The 14959-nt window shown below is 36.7% G+C and overlaps 2 protein-coding genes across 2 annotated transcripts in view; both read right to left on the bottom strand.

Moving 5' to 3' along the window:
* lamb2 (laminin, beta 2 (laminin S)) overlaps window positions 1-10506 on the bottom strand; it is a 40208-nt gene extending 29702 nt beyond the window's left edge. The window contains exons 1-2 of the mRNA XM_051880385.1: window positions 10295-10506; window positions 10066-10137 (exon numbers count right to left, since the gene is read on the bottom strand). Coding sequence (XP_051736345.1) covers window positions 10066-10096 — 31 coding nt within the window. The 5' untranslated portion in view covers window positions 10097-10137; window positions 10295-10506. The remainder of the gene's footprint in view (window positions 1-10065; window positions 10138-10294) is intronic.
* Window positions 10507-12641: 2135 nt separating this feature from the next.
* Window positions 12642-14959, bottom strand: part of lamb2l (laminin, beta 2-like) — a 44559-nt gene continuing 42241 nt past the window's right edge. Inside the window, 4 exon segments of the mRNA XM_051880837.1 lie at window positions 12642-12829; window positions 12996-13124; window positions 14150-14303; window positions 14402-14578. Coding sequence (XP_051736797.1) covers window positions 12810-12829; window positions 12996-13124; window positions 14150-14303; window positions 14402-14578 — 480 coding nt within the window. The 3' untranslated portion in view covers window positions 12642-12809.

Here is a 14959-nt window from a genome sequence, read left to right as displayed (position 1 = left end):
TGGGAAAACTTTTGTTTACAGCATTTATCCTTCAGAGATCTGTGTCTTCAACACAAGACAGCTGCGTCTGTCTGGCACTGTACCATCTCTCACCCTTCTGCCACCAAATACACACACACACACACACACACACATAAGTACCCAGCCTCACACATCAACACAGGGAAACACACCCACCTGGAGCCAAACTCCAAAAAAAGTTATAAAGTAAACTACAGGAACTGATGGGAAAATGCCTGAGAAATGAATTCAATTCAAATTCAAGGGAAAACCATCTCCATCTCTTTTGCCAACAGGCAGAACAACTAACCACAGATAAGTCTAGATACAATGATTTAATCTTTCTGGCAGTGTGTTAACCACAAAACAGTGAGAAAGTGGACAGGAGCTGAATTATGGGAAGCAAAAGCTTAAATGTGAATGAGAGGAAGAGGAGTTCTTCTGCTAAAGGGATAGTGCACGCAAAAATGAAAATCCTGTCACAAATGTACTCAGCTTCATGTTTCACATTTTGAAAAATCCATTGTTGTTTTGGACCCTGCTAACTTTCATTGTATGGACAAAAATTATTTTGTGTTCCATACATGTTTGGAACAATAAGGGTGAGTAAATGATGGCAATTTTTGGGTGCACTATTCTTTTAAAAATATTCTTGGCTATACAAACCCCAGCAGGTGGCAAGAGCAAAATAAAGTCACGGATTAAGGACGAAAAGTTCACTTTAGGGAATGACAAATGGAAATAGTTTCTCATTTAGTCGCTACACCCACAATGAGCTGATAATAAATGCTGACAGCGAGAACACAGTGTTCATGCTGTTGTTGTCATGTTTTTATGATGATCAAACCATGTGGCTTGGTTCATTTAGTAGCCTCTCACTCACATATACAAGTTTCATACTATGTCCGAAGTTCTGCTTGAGAAAGCTGCCCTTCGGTCAGTGTGTGTGCCACTCGCTGCTCCTGCCTTACATGGACAAGCTCTCAGGAATGTGGGAGGACAGCTGGCACGGCAGACATACCTCAGAGCTAACAAAGACCTGCTGTTGCCTTACTGTACTCACTGAGGAGATTTCAAACTAAACACCCCATAGTCAAGGTAGTCAATATGGCAGAAATACATAAAATTCTTGGATGGTGTTTAATACAATATACTGATTACAATGAATATTGCAAAGAAAACTATGTAATTCAATCTACGGAGCCCCGCACATGACATGAGGAGAAAAAAATATGTAGGCCTATATCGTGTTTTAAGTTAACGGACGAAAAGACAGACAGACAGACAGATAGAGAGATAGATAGTCAGCCATGGTTGATTCATTTTTCTTGCTGTGAATATATGAACATGTGGGCTATAGGGGCTGTGTAGTTTTTTTCCTTCTGTAAATCTAATAAACCTCCATCCCTCTCTTATCTCTTCAGTTTCTGCTGGTCTGGGTTTGGCTCTGTGTGCCAGGTAGGGATTATCACAGCTGGGACTGTGCGCTTTGTTCAAGAGCTCCATTTTTTCATTTTCTTGCATCTCTGCCCCTCTCAGCTTTCAGAGAGGGATTGTTTTCAACCGGGGAAAGCAGAGAATCGCCTCCTTGTGTCTCTAACCCCAGAGAGACATTTTATCTTGGGGACTTGGGGACGGGAGAGGAAAAAGTGACACTAACATAGCACATTGTTCAGCAGCTGAGTGACAGAAAACAGCTGGTCACTTCCTAAATAGTCCATTAAGAAGCACAGAAGCCCCTCTGAAACATTTTTGAGCAAGGTTTTTACACAAATACTGACTACACAAACTATCACGGGTCAAATGTCAACAGCATGTCAATTTTAAAATCTTGGTAATCAGTATGCATTGACCTGCTGCTGGAGTGCAAAAAATGAGGTAAGAATCCTCTAGGGATTTGACCAGGGATGGATGGACTGAAGCCAGAACTTCTAAATATGTCTGTACTGACACTTTGACCCTCCCTGTGACAAAGCTTCTAAGAATTCAACCCCAGATCTGCACACAAGGTCTCTAGTGTCACTATATGCATACCCACTATTAAGGGTGTAACCTAAAAGACTGCGATCAAATGTAAAGGTTTAAGAATATCATTGAAAACTCTACTATTATTCTGAATGCTGGGGATGTACTCAGTGTCCTCACCATGGACATGTTCCACTAAATTGTATTTCTTGAAAGTGTCCAAATATATCCATATGCTTCATGTTAAACAGTATATCTACTGTTTTATTGTTTAAAACCTCCAAAATTTTATTAGGTGAAATATTTCTCTTAAGTTTGCTTGTGCTGTCTTTCTTTAAAGTAAATAGCCTCTTGGATTTTTAGTAATTAGATTCAATTCAATGGGTTCCCAGTTGATTCAAAATCAATTATTGCAAATTCGGAACGATCCGATACATTCATAATAATTAAATTGTCATTGATGCACTGTCAGTATTATTTAAACATAAACATGGCTGCATTAATTTGATCAAAAATACAGTAAAAATAGCAATATTTTCGATTTTAAATATATTTTAACATATAATTTGTTCCTGTAATGGCAAAGCTGAAGTTTCAGAATCATTACTCCAGAATCCTTCAGAAATAATTCTAATATGCAGATTTGCTGCTCAAGAATCCTTCATTATTATTAATGTTGAAAACATTTGTGTTGCTTAATGTTTTAGAGGAAAAAGTGATGCATTTTTTTTTTTCAGGATTATTGCTAAATATAAAGTTCAAAAGAACAGCCTTTATCATGAAATAAAAATCTTTTTGTAATATTATACATGTATTTACTGTCACTTTTGTTCCATATAAAAGTATTAATTTCTTGCAAAAAAAAAAAATCTTACTGACCACAAACCTTTAAACAGTAGTGTGTATATATACTCAAATAATTAATATATTATAATTTAATAAGTACATATTTTAAATATTATACTTATTATACTGTTTCAAGCTCCTCACAGTTCTGACCACTGTCACAGCCTGAGCAAGACATGACAGTAATGATGATGCAGCATTCAGATGCCCCGGTAAGCAAATGTGAAATATAGAGAATACATGTGGATACAGGATGTTGCTGCTGGTAATCTTCCTCCCCTTTCACTGAGTTTATTTTGGCTCTGTGAGTCTAGTTAGTCTGACGAGAGGTGTCTGCTATTTGGAGCCCACTGCCCAGTCTAAAAGTCTGCTCTCTCCTCTAACCCTAGTGCTATTTCCAGCTCCCGTCATATCTAGCTCCTCTCCAGTCACACATCCACATTCACCTCTCCTAAAGTCTCCTTCCTTGGCTCCTACGGCTCCTCCTATGACCAAAACAGCTGCAGCCCTGACAGATTCATTACATTACAGATGAACTGATGTCACCAATGAGAGATGTCCTTATAGGATTACAGATAATCAGTCTTTAGATACTTGTTTTTGAAGTGTTTGAGTTTAAATGAAATACATAGATTATAGATTGTGTGTTTTCCTGCCCTGCTCTCATACGACATTAACAAAGTCAATGAGAATTGTGCCAAAAATGTAAAAAAAGCTAAAAACACGTACAATCCAAACAATCTGACCACATTCAAAGGTTTAACATGCTTATCATAGGTTTATCTGATTTATAAGGATGATAATATAGAGACATTATGGAAATTAAAGTTCTACCATATACCATTCAAAAGTTTGGTGTCTGTCCGAAATACTTTTAGTCAGCAGGAATCCATTAAATTGATCAGAAGTGACAGTAAAAACATAATGTTATGAAATTTTCTATTTTAAATAAATGCTGTTATTTTCAACTTTCTATTCATCAAAGAATCCTGAAAAATTCTATCACGGTTTCCACAAAAATATTAAGCAGCACAACTGTTTTTAACATTAATAATAATAAGAAATATTTCTTAAGCAGCAAATCAGCATATGAGAATGATTTCTAAAGGATCATGTGACGATGCTGAAAATTCAACTTTGCCTTTACAGGAATAAATTAAATCTTAAAATATGTTCAAATAGAAGTTGTATTAAAATTGTATTTAAATTGCAATAATACTTCACAATATATAGTTTTTACTGTATTTTTGAACAAGTAAATGCAGCCTTAGTGAGCAGAAGGGACAATTCTTTCAAAAACATTTACAAATCTTACTGACATCAAACTTTTGAACGGTAGTATAAATCCTAGCAAAGTCTGTGAACTGACCTGTTAATTGCAAAAAAAGCTTTCCTTAGTTCTAAACGGTTGAACAGTTGCCCTAATAAAAAGCCTCCACATAGTTTAGAGATGAGTGATTTCTGTTAACTAGTAGTTCTCCTTTGTCATTACGTCCCTTCAAGAGTGCTGGCAACTAAATTGAACCTTACTATAAAGTGTTACTAAATAATAAGTTGAAATGTTCTTGGAGAAGTTGCTGGAGGTGTTCCAGCTCGTTAAAGAGGATGTTCTGTGGGCAGGTACTCAGGGGAAAACGGGTACAGCATGAATTATAATGTTTCTGCACACCTTCCCTTGACCTGCATGAGAGCTGAGATCATTCTTCATTCCCCTCAGGACAGCCTGTTAAAATACTTCATATCCTGACAATCACACATGGATGTATATACAGCTGTGACACATACGTGTCCACATCTGGAGTTAGCATGAGATTTTTCATGAATCAGAAGGTCAAAGGACTGAGAAAGTGTGAGAAAAGTGTTTTAATCTGTGAACGAAGTATTAGCAGTGACATAAATTGTGTTTTCAAAGTTTGCTTCTTCAGTTGTTGTGGTGTTGAAAGAAAAAAGAAAGAAAAAAGAACAAAAAGAACAATTTTACTGTTTTTGGTCCTGGCACAAAATAACCAGCTAACATCATTTCACTAATCATATCGTCAGCACATGGGAAAGTGAACAAGGTAAAATCACTCTATAATTCTGAATGGATTATAAGAGCAGACTGATTGCTAAAAAAGGAGGGAAGAAGTGCTTCCAATCATTGTGTTCTTGTGTTAGCAATGGTTACCTCCAAAGAAAGACATGCAGCCATCATCACTTTGTGTCAAAATGGCCTCCCATGCAAGGAAATTGCTGCAAAGAACATTGAACCTGAAAAAAACATTTACTGAATCATCAAGAAAGAGGTTCAACTGCAGTGAAGAAGGCTTCAGGATGTCCCAGAGTGTCCCGCAAGCACCAGGACCGTCTCCTCCTGAGGAGTCAGCGACAGAATCGTGTCACCAGCAGTGCAGAGCTGCTCAGTATTGGCAGCAGGTGTGTGTGAGTTCATCTGCACGCACAGTGAGGCTTTGGGACAACGGCCTGGTGTCAAGAAGGGCAGCAAAGAAGCCACTTCTCTCCAAGAAAAACATAAAGGACAGACTGAAATTCTGTAGGAAGTACAAGGATTGGACAGCAAGCAGAAGACTGGTGCAAAGTTATTTTCTCTGATGAAACCCCCTTACGACTGATTGAGACATCTGGAAAATCACTTGTCCGGAGAAGTACGCTGAACGCTGCCCTGTGTCGTGACAACAGTGAAGCATACTGAGACCATCCATGGGAGTGGGCTCTCTCACAATTCTGCCCAAAAACACTGCCATAAATAATGACTGATATCAAAATGTCCTACAAGAGCAACTTCTCCCAATGATCCAGGAGCAATTTGGTGATGACCTGAGCATTTTTCCAGCATGATGGAGCACCATGTCACAAGGCAAGAGTGATAATGAAGTGGCTTCGGAGATCATTACATTGAAATTTTGGATCCATGGCCAGGCAACTCCCCGGATCTTAATCCCATAGGGAACCTGTGGTCAATCCTCAAAGGCGAGAGGACAAGCAGAAGTCCACAAATTGTGATGAACTCCGAGCACTAATAAGACAAGAATGGCTCGGCATCAGTCAGGATTTGGCCCAGAAGCTGATATCCAGCATGCCAGAGAGAATTGCAGAGGTTATGAAGAAAAAGGGTCAAGTAAATATTGACTATTTGCATATATTGAATGTTTTTGCAAATAAAAGCCTTTAAAAATTATTGTTTTCCAGAATACCATAGAAAAAAAAAATCTAAATACTGAAACCGCAAACGTTGTCACTGCCAATACTTTTGGCCACGGGTATACAATCTGACGCTTCTCTCTTTAGAAATCTCTTTCCCCAAGGCTGAAATCTTATTCAACTCGGCTCGCATAAACAGACACGTTTCTTTGCTTTTCATTTCATCACCTCACCACCCCATGTATTAGTCCTTTCTTCTATTTTCCCTCCTCCTCCATTTCAAAGCTCTATGAAAAGTGTCGTATTGCCCCATTGTTATGGAGTGCAGGGTTCTGCAGTGCTCATCAGCGGCAGCATTCAAGTGGCTCTATGGATCACAGCTATCGTCCTGAATGTGCCGGCCTCTACCTGTGTCCGCACCACACAGCTGCACACTGGGGGATGTATGATCTCAGCACACATCAGAGGAATGAAAAAAGTCACAAGGCAAACAAGCTGAAGAAAGAGATTAAAAGAAGGAGAGTCAAAAGGGATTTTTGCAGTTTCCTCTCCTCCACATTGCACCAAAGCTTTGCCTGAAGATGAAACTTATGAACAAAGGTTCCTTACGGCTTTCATGTTCTTTTCATCAAGGGTTTCTTTTTATTTAACGCTTTTTTCTGAAGAAACAGCTTGACTGGATTATTTCATGATTTTTGGAGAAAGACTGGTGGAATTTTAGAGTCCTCTAACACAAAATGATAAATTCTATCAATTATAAAGTGCTTATATATTTATTGGTCAGCACAAATTCATATGCCCCATTCACACAAATATAACAGGAGGTCATCTAGTGGTATCATTGTTGGACGCTAGCAGACATTCCCACTGTCAGATTAACACTAATTGGCCATAGCTTTTGATAAAAACTGGGGTATGTAAAAGGGATATGTTGCTGGTAAAAATGTAAAAAAAGATGTAATTCTAATTTGACAAGAAATTATTTACTAAAAATGAACATTTTTGATGACAGAGCCAGGCTCAATAATAAGGATGGTCTGCTGGCCCTTTTTAAAATAATTTATTAAAAATTATAAAACGGTTAGTTCCTGTCTTTGATTCTGATTGGTCAATAGCTGTGCTTTATTCAAAATAAAACACGGCTATGACTGCTTCACCCAACGGTTCTGTGTATCACTACACAACGCCCTTAGCAACCACTCTTAGCAACATAAACTGCATGCTCTCAATTGATATCTGTTTAAATGTCCGATGTATTATCTTGTCCTTTTAACAGTTAAGGGGTTTTCCCGTGACTGACAGCGCTAGTCAAAGCATTTGTCAGTTGCGTCTTGTTCCGTGTTCACAACAATTCAGTCTTTTCAACGTAAAAGTCTTCGCTACTGACTGACACACTCATAAAGACAGTCTTTGCTGCCATCTAATGGCGTAATAATGTAACTTCTGTTGCTGTTCACGGTCAGGGACTATTTTTTCCGGTGGAAGGAAGGCTTTTAGTGACAGTTTATTTCATGAAATTTGCATTGATACATATTTTTGGCTTTAATATTTGTATTGTGTGGTAACCCTGTTATAAAACCAATAAGGTACTCGAGGCTAGCGCTGTATCGTGAATAAGTCACGGCTGAAAGGGTTGCAGGCACTTCGCTTCGTGTTGTGCCTAACAACGCCCTTCAGCCATGACTTATTCACAATACAGCACAGCCTCTCGTACCTTATTGCTTACATGTATCATGTAATATATACATTTTTTGTTCGGCCAATGAAAATGATGGCAGGGCTACTGATTTCTAAAACAGTTCTAACTATATCTATCTGTGGGCCAACTCTATCCACAATCAACTTAAATTAACTTTGTCTTCATTAACAGGCAACCAGAACTCTCTGTGAACAATGTTATTGCAATCACACAGTCCTTGAACGGTTCAAAGGCCTTTAAAATTAAACTTAGACAGGCAGTAGACGATAAATGTGACAGGAACTAAATAAGAGCATCTCCTCATCAGCTGTCTGCCTCCTACAAACCTGCTACTTTTATTAGAGGCTCACCAAAAATAACACTCCCACCGCTCTGCCTCTGACACCTCCACATTCTCTCCAGCTTTATCAATCCTCTCAGACACAAAGGCTCCTGCTGAGCCCTGCGGCCTATCACCTACACAAAACTTACACAGCTGGAGGACAGCTGGACAGTAACACTAAATGATAAAGAAAGACATGGAACACTGCACTAAGGGCACTGTGTTTAATGAGTGAGGTCTGGGATATATATAAAAAAACATGTCCTGATTTTGCAGAGTTAGACACGTTCCTGGATCAACATATTTTGTTGATCCTGGAACAACATTCCTGTCTGAAAATTTAGTCCTAACCATACCCCTACCCCGAAACCTACAGCCATAAGTTATCCCTAAAATCAGAGGGAAATGATATTGATACTACTGATTTAGAAGCACCAAACACTGATTGTAAGCCTAAAATTGACATAAACTATAAACTTGACCCTCAAATCTGATTGCCGTTGATCCAGGAACATATTGTTGGCGAAATCAGGTTCTGCATATATGCAAATGAGACTGTGACTCTTATCAGTATGTACAAAGAAATATACAAAATCCCTTTAATTGGATCTTAACCTTACTGTGGCTTCTTTAAAAGGCATGATGAATCAAATATTCCTTGGTATTTTAAAATTAAAGTTTAATCCAACTCAAACCTTCCTTCCAAGTACAAAAAGCTCATTTATTAAAACTAAACTGCAAAAATAACTTCTGAACTGCTGAAACTTTCTGATGTCAGACGTTTTACTTGCCTATTAGGTGATGAGAAACTTGACTCTCCGACAATGAAGTAATAAGAAGAAAGCTGGATAGTTGCTATTGTAACAGATTTAGATTTAACAACAGAAGAAGGAAAGAAATGTTGGAAAAATTAGGAAGTAAAATGTGTAGGAAGTTAAAACGTGTGTTGAAACAGGGTTCCCAACTTTATAATTGGCAAATTATTAAATATTTTTATTCAAATAGCTAATAAAACTATTAGCCTACTAAACAGTTGAATTTATCTAATTGTACTATCAATAAACCATATTTATAAGATCATGTCAATGTTCTATTTTGCTAGAATTTTTCTTCATTCACTTTAATTTGTTATTTCTAATCACAATCCCACTGAAAGTCATTCAAATAATGGCAAACTCTTGGTAGCGATTGCGAAGCCCTGGATTAGAGAAAGAAAAGGTTGAGAAAAAGGAATGTGAAGGTCAGTATACTCAAGTGAGCAGATTTAGTGTCTCATATCCAAAAATTCATCAAAGAACAATCAAGGATGCATATATCTGGTTAACGCTATTCTTAAAGATGAGAGAACCTAGTTAATTCAATGAGTGAAGAACTGTCACTCATTAATATAATAAACATGGCCTCTTTGTAACCTGCTGACCTCTTGTTTCCCTTTTAGTATGCCCGTAAATTTGTTTCAATTTAAACTAGACAGAGCAAATAAGCTAATTGGGTGCCGGAGGGGGGTAATAACATAGTCTGGAGACCTTTTGCTTTGAGAAACAGCCTCCCTTCATGACTCAGTTTTAGTGTGGAGCATCACAAGTCAACTAACCAGAGTCTACTGAGACATTCATAGAGTAGACTTCAATTATATAAACAGGTGCAAATGATTCATGGGTCTTGAGTGGGGTCAGGCGCAAAGACATTTGGTGAATGTTTAAACTTGGCAATACATGCAATACATACTGTAGGTGTAGGAAACACTTGCATATCAATATATGGAAAAAATTAAGCGAGCTTTTCAAATGGCAAAGTTTATAGTAATAATCTCTGGAAAAAACAGCTCTCTCAAAAGGGGTAACGTATAGAGAAAGCAGAGGCAAAACAATTCATTTTGCATTTAACATCTGAACAAAACATATTTACATACATTGTAAACTACATTGTAAACATACATTGTACATAAACTAGCCTACTAATAATGCATGAAGATAAAATATAAGGTATTACGAATAATATTTAAATTATTGACAGTCTTGCTCTAATAACAGTACAAAACCACAACAGCATATAATGAAGAATATGATTCGCTAATTCAAGCTACACTTACCATAGATGAACAGTAAGAGAAGCGCGCGCATGGTGCGCTTTATGATGAGCTCCCTTCAACTGCCGCGCGCCTCTAAAATATGAAAATCACTAATCAGCTGTCACGCAACTTCACCTTATATATATAAAATTACCGGACAAAGTGTACTTTCACATAAAACCTTTAGTAATATCAGAAATAAAACACAAACGTACGCATTTCTTTAACAATGTTGGAAGCGAGTACTCACATGTTTACTCTGATGTTGTCGATGGTCAAGCTGTTCTTTAAGCCAATGAGACTTTAAGAGATATCAGAGTCAGACGGACTTTCTGAAGTCCTGTTACAGTTGTGGAAATGACTGATGGAAAACATGCGCTGGAGTCCCGTGAATCGTAGAGCTCTACAGTCCTCAGGGAAAGTTCTTTAGAAAAACAATATTCCACTACTTGCTTTCCGGAGCACCCTGTACATGAACGCGCGTAGTCGAACAGGAATGCGCGCGCTCCTCAAAACCGAATCAAAAGGACTCTCATAATAAACGGTAATAGTAGTAAAACACAATTAAAGCTTACACACTACTGTATTCATTTTTTTTTAACATGTAACATGTAAGTTAGATATTAATGCAAATAACACTTGAAAGACCTCCATGTTAAACATTGTCTGGTTATGTGAATACAGCTCACAGAATGATTTTATTAGTAACTTATTTCAACCAGTCATATTCAAGCTAGACCTAGAGACCCCCAGTAACAGGATATAGCCTAAGCTTACTGATTTGACTTATTAAACATACTTTTCTTATTAAATGTATAGGAATATCAGGAGAAGACAGTCAAGATGAATGAAAAATATAGTGTGAAACAAATATGTGATTCAGTGGTATGATATGAATTAAAGCTCAGGATCAACTAAAGCCACTGATCCAAACACAGACAGGATTACTCACAGAAATGAACATGCCCTGCCTAACAGAGAGGATGACACAAAGATAAACAAGTTAATGGGCATAACTTTAAAAGATCAGTATATAACGCGGAAACAAACCTGAAATTTAGAAATATGGATTAGAATCATAAACATATTTCATTGTAATATGTCCCACAGTCTATTGCATGTTTTCTACAATCTCTATCGCCCCCTCCTGTAGATCAGATGTAATTCATAAAATAACTGTCTGTTTCTTCATATAAATAAAACAAAACAACTTTTAAATTCCATACCAAAGCTTTAATGTGTTCATATATGTTTTATACACAATATAAAAAATATGATATGGCATTAGGCACTTCATTGTGTCTACATACACCACTGTTCAAAAGATTGGAGTCGGTAAGAGTTTATAAAAATGATTTTGAAAGAAGACATGCTTACCATAGCTAATTTGTTTGATCAAAAATACAGAAAAAACAGTAATATTGTGAAATTATAATATCAACTTAAAAGAACTGTTTTCTTTTTTACTATATTTTATCCGGTACTGAAAAGAAACATATCTTATTATAATCAATGCTGAAATAAATGCTTAATATTTTTGTGAAAACAAACATTTTTTTTAGGATTCATTGATGAATAGAAAGTTCAAAAGAACAACATTTATTTGAAATGGAATTTTTTTGTAATAATTATTAATGTCTTTACTGTCACTTTTGATCATTTTTTGCACGCTTGATGAATAAAAGTATTCTTTCAAAAAAAACAAAATAAAAAAAAAAACTTACTGACCCCAAACTTTTGAAAAATACTAGGTTACACAACAGTTTATTTAATACAATGGTTCTCAAACTGTGGTCTGATTTGTTGATTGGCTTATAAAAAAAAAAAATGTAAATAAAGAATTATCAAAAAATATAACTGGCAAAAAGCACCAACACACACACAAAAAAGGAATTAACTGATAGCGTTAAAGAGTTAGTTCACCCAAAAATGAAAATAATGTCATTAATTACTCATCCTCATGTCGTTCTACACCCGTAAGACCTTCATTCATCTTTAGAACACAAATTAAGATATTTTGATGAAATCCGATGGCTCAGTAAGGCCTGCATTCACAGCAATGGTACTTCCTTTCTCAAGATCTATAAAGGTACTAAAAACATATTTAAAACAGTTCATGTGAGTACAGTGGTTCGACTTAAATATTATAACCAACGAGAATATTTTTTGTGTGGCAAAAAAAATCAAAGTAACGACTTTTTAACAATATCTATTTCAAAACACTGCTTCATGAAGCTTCTGAGCTTTACGAATCAGTCGAATCGAATCAGTGATTCGGATCGCGTATCAAACCGCCAAACTGCTGAAATCACGTGACTTTGGCGCAACGAACCACTGATTCGATTCGTAAAGCTCCGAAGCTTCATGAAGCAGTGTTTTGAAATATTGTTAAAAAATCGTTATTTTGTTTTTTTTGGCGCACAAAAAAATATTCTTGTCACTTTATAATATTAAAGTTGAACCACTATACTCACATGAACTGATTTAAATATGTTTTTAGTAGCTTTATGGATCTTGAGAGAGGAAGCACCATTGCTGTGAATGCAGGCCTCACTGAGCCATCGGATTTCATCAAAAGATCTTAATTTGTGTTCCGAAGATGAACAAAGGTCTTACGGGTGTGGAACAACATGAGGGTGAGTAATAAATGACATTATCTTCATTTTTGGGTGAACTAACCCTTTAACATTAAATGTGTTTGGATTGTGAATGGATTGGTGACTCAAGGACATCAAACGAGACTTGGCATATTAGGTGATCTGCAATTAGTTTTTCTGCCCTGCACCTGAAAGAGTTTGAGAAACCACGGATTCAGTAGTGAAGTTGCTGAATCTCATTGAAATAGCAATTTTGGTTGTAATGGAACAATATGTGAATCACACAGAGGGTAACAGAGGATAAACTGATTTCAGATTTCATGATTTTGTCATTTATTTACAGATCCTACTGACAGTTGTTGTAGGCCATGACTTTTGATCGGATAAATTCTCTGACATCTGTAACGTTTTTCTCCAGATCTGCCAGTTCATCTCGCTGCTGCTGCATTTTCTTCTCGTTCTTGTTTAACCTTTTCTCCAATTCTTCAGAGGGAAACAGAAAAAGAGAAGATGAGAAAAGAGCCAAATACAGACTAACATAGTCAGATAACTCAAAATTGAGTTTAATAGCAAAATGACAGTATAAATAACACATACTATAAATGCTTAAAGGGTTAGTTCACCCAAAAATGAAAATTATCCCATAATTTTCTCACCCTCAAGCCATCCTAGGTGTATATGACTTTCTTCTTTCAGGCAAACACAAACGGAGTTATATTAAAAAACATCCTGGCTCTTCCACGTTTATAATGGCAGTGAATAGTAGCCGAGATTTTGGAGCCCAAAAAAAGCACATCCATCCATCATAAAAGTAATCCATATGGCTCCAGGGGGTTAATAAAGTCCTTCTGAAGCGAAGCAATGGGTTTTTGTAAGGAAAAATACTTGTAATTATAACTTTATAAACTGTCACTTGCTTCCGGTAACGATCGCCTCTTGTGGTTCAAACAAATAGGGCTGGGCAACAAACTCAATCTCAAATTCTCGTTTTAGAATTCTAATTCGTGACCGGTTTTTTTTTTTTGCTCTATCCTCTGTGCTTCAGCGTTCGCCAATGCATCACTCGGGTCAGAGGTCACTCTTACGCCGGAACTCGACTCGGAAGCCAGTGATTCTAGTTATCTAAGTTATAAATATGGATATTTTGCTTACAAAAACGCATCACTTCACTTCAGAAGGCCTTTATTAACCCTCTGGAGCTGTACTGATTATTTTTATGATGGATGGATGCACTTTTTTGGGCTTTAAAATCTCGAGCAACATTCACTCCCATTATAAAGCTTGGAAGAGCCTGGATATTTTTTAATATAATTCCGATTGTGTTTGGCTGAAAGAAGAAAGTCATACACACCTAGGATGGCTTGAGGGTGAGTAAATCATGAGATAAATTTAATTTTTGGGTGAACTAACCCTTTAATGATAATACCCTTGGCTCATAGGTTCAATTTAGCTGTCATAAAATTTCAGTGCTTTACTTTAGTAAATGTTAAATGCAGTTGGACACGTACTTCTGAGGTTGTTCATGCCTGTGATGGTCTTGTTCAGCAGTTCCTCTGCTTCTTTCTTCATCTCTATGGCTCTCTGGTTAACATTACCTTCTCCCCCCACTGAGTCTACTTTCTCTTTCAGCTCCTTGTACAGATTCTCAGCATTTGTCAGTTCCTGGTAAACACAAACATGCACATACAAATAACATTAATTTTAATGTCAGAAGCATTATCTGAAGAGCTACAGCCAGATGTTCACACATATACAAAGACCTCTTGAAGTCCAGCAGCCTCTTGAGTTGCATTGTCCGACTGGGCTTTGGCATCTTTTGCCATCTCCCTGTTCTGCTCCGTTTTATTCTTCAATAAATCCACTCCATGCGACAAATTGGCCAATCGCATCATCACATCCATGAGGTTGTTGTCTAAAATTAAGAGTTTGTCGTCAACCTGCTCAAGAGAGGGACAGAAAGGAGATTAGATCAGATCATACACTACTGTTCAAAAGTTTGGGTTCAATAAGATTAAAAAAAGGAATTAATACTTTTATTCAGTGAGGACACATTAAACTGATCAAAAATAAATTTTTCTTGAGCAGCAAGTTGGCATATCAGAATGATTTCTGAAAGATCATGTGACACTGAAGTCTGGAGTAATGACTACTGAAAATTCAGCTTTACCATCACAGGAATAAATTCCTGTTTACTGTATTTTTGATCAAATAAATGCAGCCTAGTTGAGCATTAGAAACTTCTTTCAAAAACATTAAATAAAATTTTTACAAACGCCAAATTTCTGAATGGAAGTGTAAGTATATAAGCATATTTAGTT

The sequence above is a fragment of the Ctenopharyngodon idella genome, chromosome 22 (genome assembly GCF_019924925.1).
Source record: "Ctenopharyngodon idella isolate HZGC_01 chromosome 22, HZGC01, whole genome shotgun sequence".
Taxonomy (NCBI): Eukaryota; Metazoa; Chordata; class Actinopteri; order Cypriniformes; family Xenocyprididae; genus Ctenopharyngodon; species Ctenopharyngodon idella.
Note: the sequence above shows the minus strand (reverse complement) of the source record. Positions and strands in the feature narration are given on the sequence as shown.